General features: G+C 41.1%; 1 protein-coding gene across 1 annotated transcript; it reads left to right on the plus strand.

The window, feature by feature from the left end:
• Nucleotides 1-8,259: 8,259 nt before the first annotated feature.
• Nucleotides 8,260-9,978, plus strand: LOC130855475 (cytosolic purine 5'-nucleotidase-like). The gene is given in 2 exon segments (XM_057739198.1): nucleotides 8,260-8,545; nucleotides 8,548-9,978. Coding segments are annotated over 2 exon segments (1,680 nt in total). The 3' UTR covers nucleotides 9,942-9,978.
• The last annotated feature ends 489 nt before the right edge of the window (nucleotides 9,979-10,467 follow it).

The following is a 10,467-nucleotide window of genomic DNA, read 5'->3' on the forward strand; positions in this document are numbered from 1 at the left end:
CCAATGCAGGAGACACGGGTTCGAGCCCTGATCCGGAAAGATCCCACATGCCTCGGAGCAACTAAGCCCGTGCGCCACGACTACTGAGCCCAGGTGCTGCAACTACCGAAGCCTGGAGCCCATGCTCCACAACAAGAAAAGCCACCACAATGAGAAGTCCACGCACCACAACGAAGAGTAGCCCCCGCTCGCTGCAACTAGAGAAAATCCACTCGCAGCAATGAAGACCCAATGCAACCAAAATATAAAAATAAATAAATTAAAAAAAAAAAAAGAACTACTGGACAAGAGATCCCATCAAAGAGGAAGTATCAACTGCATGAGGGGCAGAGGAAGCATATGGAGGAGAGGGTGGCCTGGTTGACTTTGAAGGATAGGCCGGAGTGTCCCGAGAGAAGGCTGGGTTCCCTGGGATGTTCCAGATGGAGGGACGTCTAGGCGGAAGCTCAGAGGGACAAGAAGCATGACTGGATCCTTGTGGCTGCGGCTCGGGCTCAAAGGGAACAACTCAGCTCAGGAAAAATCCAACAAGCTTCTGTTTTAGGAAGCATTTTCATTTTTAAAAATACAGTTAATTGAATCATTAATACATTCTTTCACACATGGGTTGTTTTGTTGTGATTTCCATTTCTGGGCCGTCATGAAGCCACCAGGTTGGGACACCCGAGTGTCTCAGAGTGCTCGAGTTTATCAAGAGAAGGGCCTGGCCTTTCGAAGGTCATGTAACCTCTGAAGCATCTCAGACCTTGTCACCAACCAACAGAAAGAAAAATAACGATTTTCCAGGGCACCATCCAACTGACTCTACTCTTTCTCCAACTTTGGTTACCGAATTCGTTGCCGTCTTGTTTAGCGTCTGAGTCGCTGACTGAAGTCCCAAATGCCTTTGTGTTTGGTCCTGGAGACTGTCTCTACTTAGATTGTGAGTAGAGTTGGCATTTTGGAAAAGCTCCCTAAAGCTGTTGCAACCACAGTTTCAGTTTCAGTTGACTCTGGGGAACCCACCTTTTCTGGAGTCTGTAGTTCCCTCACAAAAAGCCTCAAGGGAAATATGAGATGGTCTAATGCTCTAGCCATTGCGAGGAAGAGAGACTGTGAATCAAAAGTGTGAGGTCTATGGGAAACAGGTAGAGGAAACCAGGTTAAGGGCATAGGAAGAGTGATGACACGCGTTAAGATAAAGCACTGCTCTGAGGCTAGTGACAGCGAACTGTAAGTGGCCACATTTGAACACTTGCAACACGTTCTACATCTAGAAACCTGGGCTCTAAGGCTCAGTTCCGTATTCTCTCAACAGCAGCCTTCCTGACCTCTGGCCAAAGTGCTGCAGAGGCTTTTCTTGAACTTTGCAAGCACCCCACCCCTTGCAGGAGGTTGAATTGTGCCCCCGCTAAAAGATATGTTCAAGTCCTAATCTCTAGTATCTGTGAATGTGACTTTACTTGGACATAGGGTCTTTGCAGATGTAATCAAGCTAAGATGCTATTGTATTGGATTAGGGTGGCCACGACATCCAATGACTAGTGTCTTTATAAGAGAAAAGATGTGGACACAGAGACACAGAAGAGCCACAGGGCAGAAGACCAGGTGAAGAGAAGGAGAGATTGGAGTGATACAGCTGTAAGCCAAGGGCCACCACCTGAAGCTAGGAAGAGGCAAGGTAAGATGCTTCCTGAGGGCCTTCCAAGGGAGCACAGCCTTGCTGACACTCTGAATCTGGACTTCTCGCCTCCAGAACTGTGAGAATCCATGTCTGCTGTTTTAAGCCACCCGGTTGGTGATAATATGTAATGGCAGCCCTAGGAAACGAACACACCCCCTCAACCCCCAAAACACCTTCCCTCAGAGCTCTTAGTCATGGTAAGTGTTGACTCAGCTAAGCACAGTCCTCCTCTGTAGCAGGAAGACAGGAAGGAGCTAGAATGAGTCCTTGGGTCCGAGGGCTAGTTGGCCGGCCGAGGGAGCAGCTTGTCTGCGCGTGGTACAGCATGGCCTGTGCCTACACGTGCCGGGGGCGTGCAGGGAGAAGACATCTAAGACAAGCCTGAAGATCAAGCAGGCTTTACAGGGAGGCCTGTCACATTCTTTCCCATAAGCATACGCCAGGGGGAAAGGCCACACATGTGTGTCTTTGGTTTATTTTCAGAGAATGAGTAGTAGATAATTATCAACCTAAGAATGAAACACCACTTCTGATAAAGTTAAAAATACATTAGTGCCATCTGCTGAGATCGCAGAATTTCTGGGGCTGGTTTCCTACTGAGGGGAGGCACTCTGCTGTGTGTCAGATGTGCAGAGATGAATCCGACAGGGTGTCTGTGCTCAGGCTGATTCCAGGCTAGCTGTCTGCGCACATCCCACCAATGCAGCACAAAGTGAGCACCCCCCAACCTGGGGGTCTCCCTACGCCATACGAAAGTTTCGCTAAAAGCATATCTACCACCATTCCAAAGATATTTGAGTTGTTTTCTATAATGCTCAGTGAGTGATTACATCGCTAAGATGGTGTGACGTTTACAACTTACATTGTGCGGCCCATTCCATGGTCTAGCTCTGCACCAACTTGGATATTAAATGCAGAAGGGGTCAGCTGATATGTCATCTCCTCCGGGAAGCCTGCTTTGATGTAAATTGGATTGGGACTGTGTGTCAAAGAATGGCAAAGGAATTGTATGCAACTTGGTGCCACCCTGAGGAATTTGGTGCCAATCCTTGAGTGACTATACACAACTACCAGAGTAACTTTTTCAATTATCCCTGTGCTACCTCCTTTGTTAGGAATACGTTCTACTTCTCCGCTGCGTGGCCAATCAAGTCCAAGCTTCTCCCTTTCCTGCTCTCCTCCCACCTTTCCATGCTCTCTACTTCACAGTCCTCTGCTTTAGTCAGACCACTGTATTACTCTCCCTCCACCTCTTGCCTTTTGACTTGGTTTCTGACTTGGAATCCCAAGCTCTCTCCACCAGATCACAATGCCTGGAGGAAACAAAATTAAACAAAATTTTTCTCTTTTTCAGGAACCAGAGGTCATTGTGGTTTTGTTCTAGATTCACAACAACAAAGAGGCACTTTTCTAACTTCTCATTATATGCAAACTCTCTTGCTCTTGTTACCTTATTTTTGATACTTTATGTAACGTAAGCATCCTAGTGTCCTAGGTAAAATAAATAATAGCAATACAAACTTGTGATTGCACATAAAACATCTCTCAAAAACTCTGCCCATCTGCCCATTCAATGCACAAGAAATAGGAGGGGAGGCAAAGATAAAATTAAACCTAGGTAGCGGTCGTGGGTGGGTCAGATAGGGTAAGAATAAAGAGTGTCCCATTAGAAAGAATAATTGAGGTTACTTGCTTTTAAAAAAGGGCAATTTTGAAAATTAAGGGGATCTCCATAGTCTATCATTTAACAACAGGAAGCACAAGCTTCTCTAAAATTTCCCATCAAAACATGGTTTCATAGCAACAGCCACTGAAAGGTAAGTCTTCTGTGATTTCGATTTTACTATCTATAATGCATTCTTTGTGACTCAGTCTAGATGGGTAAGAAATGTCAAACTTGAGATTAAAAATTTTTATGATGAGTGGAAAACATACGTACGAAATATATCTTTTAGTAACTAAAAAGGAACCAATTTATTAAGACATTTGTGAAAGTGTGGACCTTTTTAAAGTTTCTCTTCTTTCAGCCTTTAATAGTTCTGATCAAAATCTTTGAAAATTCAACTGGTAAGGGAGATCAAACCTGAAACTTTACAGCAAAGTTACAAGGAATGAGCAACTTTAGTCTCAAAATAACTATTTTTTTCCTCTTAAAGATAAAACTATATACCTGAAGCTTATTTATTTATTTTTTTTAGCAAAAGTGAGTAAGATATCACTAGAGCCTGGTTTTAAGAGTTCACTTAAAACCTAGAGAAGCAAAACAGAAGCAGCGGAAACATGGTCACTTTACCCCAGATGTTAGTAGTAGTAACATAGCGCCAGGGCCGCCCTCTATCTAGTCAAGGAGACTGATGGACACTATAATTAGAGGTCATCACCATTAAAAACACTTTCTGATTAATAGGACTCAGTGTTTCCAAACATACATCTTTGTTAAAACTAGTCTTTCATAACTAAAATATCAGCTATTGCAATTAAGGGTAGTTTTTCCTTGAAATAATAGGTTCAGAAATTTTTACTACTTTTATTTTTCCCACTGAAGCTATTGAATTCAAGTTTTAGTTATCAGTAGGTTATTTCTTCTCATGACTCTTATCACAGTCAACCGTCATTTCTCTCTTGCTCATTCATTCTTTCAAACAACATTTTAGAATCTTCTGCGTGGACAATACTTATTTTTCTATATTCCAGGTGATAGTTTCTTATGTAATATCATTACAATTTTCTTCTATTGATGGCTAAGAATTATGTATACTAGCAGAGAGACATCTGCTCTTAGCAGTATGGTGAACTGGATATTCTGAACTGTAACCACCACCATTCCCCTCTCCCTACTCCCTGTAAAACATCCACATGCCAGATAAATCCAGATAAGTTACAGCAGTTGTACTTTAAATGCACTGATGAGATTGTAAGACAGTTGGGGAAATTCCTCAAGACCAAAAATATGTGAACAAAATGGTAAGCAAATCACCAGCCCTGAATGTAGAGCTTTGGGGACAAGGGCCTCAGGCCACAGTGATGAAAGACGTTGATGAAGACTAGGCTTTAGGCTTGCAAGAAAGCTGGGAAACTGCATGTAAGATTTTCACATGAAGCCAGGAGATTAGAAGGGCTCAACATCAGAGAAGGATTAGCCTAGGGAGAAAAAAAAAAATCTGCATACATCTTCCCAGCTCTGCAGTGATGGCGATGGGAACAGATTCTAATAATAGATTTATTTTCCCTTATGTTTTGTAAACTCTCACTATATTCTATGGTTCAAAAGTACACTATGTATGTGCATGGAAATTGTAAGCCAAGAAATTAAAGGCATCACCTGGAGCCTAAAAAACAAATGTAAATATTCTCTGGAGAAAAGCATCCTCAATTTAGACATCGTAGGAGTCCCAAATTGTGTATCTCCAATTTCTAAAAAAATCAGAAGCATACAAAAAAAAGCCACTATCCATGAGTTAGCAGAAAAAAACTAAAGATTCAAATTCTCAAAAAATTAAGATATTGGAACTGTCAAAAACACAATATGAAGTAACCACGTAAATAAAACAGAATGGAAATAAATAAGCAAGGAAAAAAGAAAATTGAAAATAACCATACAAATTTGAAAAAGAATTAAATGGAACTTCTAAAAATGAATCACTGAAATTAAAAATTTGATGAATGGGGACTTCCCTGGTGGCGCAGTGGTTAAGAATCTGCCTGCCAATGCAGGGGACATGGGTTCAAGCCCTGGTCCAGGAAGATCCCACATGCCACGGAGCAGCTAAGCCCGTGCACCACAACTACTGAGCCCCATGCTTCAACCACTGAAGCCCACGCGCCTAGAGCCCGATAACAAGAGAAGCCACTGCAATGAGAAGCCTGTGCACCACAAGGAAGAGTAGCCCCCTGCTCACCGCAACTGGAGAAAGCCCACATGCAGGCAACGAGGACCCAACACAGAGAAATAAATTAATTAATTAATTTTAAAAAAAATCCAATGGATGGATTAAATAGCAGCTTAGGTTTATAGGAAGAAAGAAAGAATGAATGATCTGAAATATAAATCTGAAGAAATTATTCAGAAAGCACCATATGGAAAATATGAGAGTTAAGATTCAAAGAATCGAATGAGAAGGTCTACCAAAAAAACTGACTGGAATTACAAAAGGAAAGAACAGAATGAATAGAGAAGAGGAAATATTTGAAGAGAAAATGGTAGAGAAGTTTCCAAAATGGTGAAAAGTATGACGTCATCAAACATAAAAAATGATATACCAAGACTGATAAATAAAATAAATTTGTATCTAGACACATCACAGTGAAACTCTAGAATATCAAAGACAAAGAAAAACCTTTAAAAGCTGCCAGAGCTTTTTCAACAAATCATGCTAGAGTGAGTGGCTATCCATAAAAGAATCTCAACCTAGGTATTACATCTTACACAAAAATTAATTCAAAATGGATCACAGACTTAAATATTAAAACTACAAAAAAGCTTTTAGAAAAAGAGAGGTAGGAGAAAAACTTCAGGATCCAGAGCTAGACAATTCTCATGCTTGATGCCAAAAGCATTGTCCTTAAAAGGAAAAACTGATAAACTGAACTTGAATAATTTTTTTGTTCTGCAAAGATCCTGTTAACAGGATAAAAAACAAACTATACACTGGGACAAAATATTTGCAAATAACATACCCAACAAAGAATTACTATCTAGAATATATAAAGAACTCTCAGAACTTAAAAGTAAAAAAATCCAATTAGAAATGGACAAAAAACCACAAAGAGACACTTCACCAACGAAGATATATGAAGATGACAAAATGAGTACATGAAAAGATGCTCAACATCAGTAGCAATTAGAGTAATGCAAATTAAAACCACAATGAGATATTATTATATACCTACCAGATGGCTAAAACAAAACATAGTGAAAAACACCGAACTGGCAAGGATGCAGAGCAACTGGATCACCCATACATTGGAAATGGAAATGGTATAACCACTCTGGAAAACAGTTCAGTCTTTCAGTTTCTTAAAAATTTAAACATGCAATTACTATATGATTCAGCAATTGCACTCCTAGGCATTTACACAAGAGAAATGAAGATTCATGTTCACATAAAAATCACTAGCAGCTTTATCCATTATAGCCCCAAAATATGAACAACCCACTGTCCTTCAGTAAATGGTTAAACTGTGGTACATCAATACGATGAAATACTACTGGCCATAAAAACAAATTAACTACTGATACATGCAACAACCTGTAAGAATCTCCAGAGAATTAGGCTGAATGACAAAGAAGCCAATCCCAAAAGGATACATACTGTGTAATTCCACTTATATAAATGTAAAATTCTGTTGATTGATTGATTTTTGGCTGTGTTGGGTCTTCGTTGCTATGCGCAGGCTTTCTCTAGTTGCGGTGAGCTGGAGCTACACTTCATTGTAGTTTGTGGGCTTCTCATTGCAGTGGCTTCTCTTGTTGTGGAGTACAGGCTCTAGGCACGCAGGCTTCAGTAGCTGTGGCATGCAGGCTCAGTAGTTGTGGCTCGCGGGCTCTAGAGCGCAGGCTTGGAAGTTGTGGCGCATGGGCTTAGTTGTTCCGTGGCATGTGGGATCTTCCCGGAGCAGGGCTCAAATCCGTGTCCCCTGCATTGGCAGGCGAATTCTTAACTTCTGTACCACCAGGGAGGCTCTAAATGTAAAACTCTTGACAAGACAAAATTACAGAAGCTGAAAACAGATTAATTGGTTGTCAGAGGTTAAGGAGGGAATAAGAGAGGCAGGGCAGTGTATGTGGCTATAAAAGGGCAACCAGAGGGACCCTTGTAGTAATGGGAATATTCTGCATCTTCATTGTGTTGGTGTTGATATTCTGGTTGTGATATTGTACTAGTTTTATAAGATGTTACCATTGGGAGAAGCTGAGTGAAGGGTACAAGAGTCTCTGTTTATTTCTTATAATTGCATGTGAATCTACAAATGAAAAGTTTAATAACAATAAAAATAACAGTGTTAAAGCATTTCTTCAGAAATGGTTGAATATGCTTCTGAAATGTGATTATCAACCATTATAGTTGCTGACATTCCTTTCAGAAGTTGTGAAATGTTACAACTTATATAGACACAATCTTCTGTCTCAGTACAGTTCAATAAAGACTATTCATAGTAAATATAACAACAACAAAAACAAAATCAACCAGAAAGAAAAGACACATTACCTCCAAAGTAATGACATTTGGAATAATAATGGGCTTCTCCACAGCAATAACAAAAGATATTATTTTTATAATAATTTTATATTATCTTTTTCTCAGCACATCTTCAAAGTGCTGAGAAAAAAAAACTGTCCACTTAAAATTGTGCATATAGAAAATCAACTTTAAAGAACATGGGTGAATTAAAAATATTTTTGATAAACAGAAACTAAGGGTTCACCATCAATAGACTGTCACTAAAGAAATATCAAAGGTCGTGTTTCAGAAAGAAGGAAAATTATACTATGTGGAAGATTTGAAATGCAAGAAGAATGGTGAGTAAAAGAAACTATTAGGGGCTGGGATTGCTGCCGTGCGGTGGGGCCGAATTGAGCATACAATTAAAATAAAATGACAACCTCCTGGAGTGATCGGTTACAAAATGCAGCAGATAGGCCTGCTAACATGGATAAACATGCCCTGAAAAAGTATCGATGGGAAGCCTACCATCCGGTGTTTGTGAACCGAAGTTTAGCCATGGAAAAAATTAAGTGTTTTGGTTTTGATATGGATTATACGCTCACTGTGTACAAGTCCCCGGAGTATGAGTCCCTTGGCTTTGAGCTTACCGTGGAGAGATTAGTTTCTATTGGCTATCCTCAGGAGCTGATCAGCTTTGCATATGAGTCTACATTCCCTACCGGGGGCTTGTCTTTGATACACTATATGGAAATCTTTTGAAAGTTGATGCCTATGGAAACCTCTTGGTCTGTGCACATGGATTTAACTTCATAAGGGGCCCAGAAACTAGAGAGCAGTATCCAAATAAACTTATTCAACGAGATGACACTGAAAGATTTTACATTCTGAACACACTATTCAACCTACCAGACACCTACCTGTTGGCCTGCCTAGTAGATTTTTTTACTAATTGTCCCAGATATACCAGCTGTGAAACAGGATTTAAAGATGGGGACCTCTTCATGTCTTACTGGAGTATGTTCCAGGATGTAAGAGATGCAGTTGACTGGGTTCATTACAAGGGTTCCCTTAAAGAAAAGATAGCTGAAAATCTTGAAAAGTATGTAGTCAAAGATGGAAAACTGCCTTTGCTTCTGAGCCCGATGAAGGAAGTAGGGAAAGTATTTCTTGCCACCAACAGTGACTATAAGTATACAGATAAAATTATGACTTACCTGTTTGATTTCCCACATGGCCCCAAGCCTGGGAGCTCCCACCAACCATGGCAGTCCTACTTTGACCTGATCCTGGTGAACGCACGGAAACCACTCTTTTTTGGAGAAGGCACAGTACTGGGTCAGGTGGATACTAAAACCGGCAAGCTGAAAATTGGTACCTACACGGGCCCCTTACAGCATGGCATTGTCTACTCTGGGGGTTCATCTGATACAATCTGTGATCTGTTGGGAGCCAAGGGCAAAGACATTTTATATATTGGAGATCACATTTTTGGGGACATTTTAAAATCAAAGAAACGGCAAGGGTGGTGAACTTTCTTGGTGATTCCTGAACTTGCACAGGAGCTGCATGTCTGGACTGATAAGAGTTCACTTTTTGAAGAGCTTCAGAGTTTGGATATTTTCTTGGCTGAACTCTACAAGCACCTTGACAGCAGCAGCAATGAGCGCCCAGACGTTAGCTCTATCCAGAGACGTATTAAGAAAGTGACTCATGACATGGACTTGTGCTACGGGATGATGGGAAGCCTCTTCTGCAGCGGCTCCCGGCAGACCCTCTTTGCCAGTCAGGTGATGCGCTATGCTGATCTCTATGCAGCATCTTTCATCAGTCTGATGTATTACCCCTTCAGCTACCTCTTCAGAGCTGCCCACGTCTTGACGCCTCATGAGTCAACAGTGGAACATATACATGTAGATATCAATGAGATGGAATCCCCCCTTGCAACCCGGAACCGCACATCAGTGGATTTGAAAGATACCGACTATAAGCGGCACCAGCTCACACGGTCGATTAGTGAGATTAAACCCCCCAACCTCTTCCCCCTGGCCCTCCAGGAAATTACACACTGCCATGATGAAGATGATGATGAGGAAGAGGAAGAGGAAGAATGAGGAGGAAAATCAAAACTCTGAGCACCCATTAAACAAGTTCTGGCAGGACTCACAGGAGCAAAGGGTGTCCCTGTGTGGGTCCTAGTGGGGGGTGGGGGGCTCCATCAAAGGTACATCTGGAAAGTTTCTGAAGACTTTAAGATAGTCTAATCAGAGGGAGATACTTGTTTTAGTTTTGTGTGTCTGCACTCTGCAGATGGTTCAAAATTGTAATGGAGTCTGTATCGGAGGAAGGAAAGGGTGAAACTGGGCTGGACTGCATGCAGCTGGCTCCGTTGTGGCTTGACTGTTTCCTTGTCTTGTGTCATCATCCGTGTGTCATACTGTATCCAGATACACTAAGGGTGGTGAAGGGTCTCAGAGCGGAGCAAGGAAGACAATGGGATGAGGTGATCCAAAAATGTTATGGTACAAATTGTGTTCTTACTCCAAAACCCATCTTTTTCAGTGCATTACATACATATTGTATATCAGTGGAGAAATATATTATTTCCATTATCAAATGTAGTCTTCTGTTAAGGTCAGG

The sequence above is a fragment of the Hippopotamus amphibius genome, chromosome 6, assembly GCF_030028045.1.
Source record: "Hippopotamus amphibius kiboko isolate mHipAmp2 chromosome 6, mHipAmp2.hap2, whole genome shotgun sequence".
NCBI lineage: Eukaryota > Metazoa > Chordata > Mammalia > Artiodactyla > Hippopotamidae > Hippopotamus > Hippopotamus amphibius.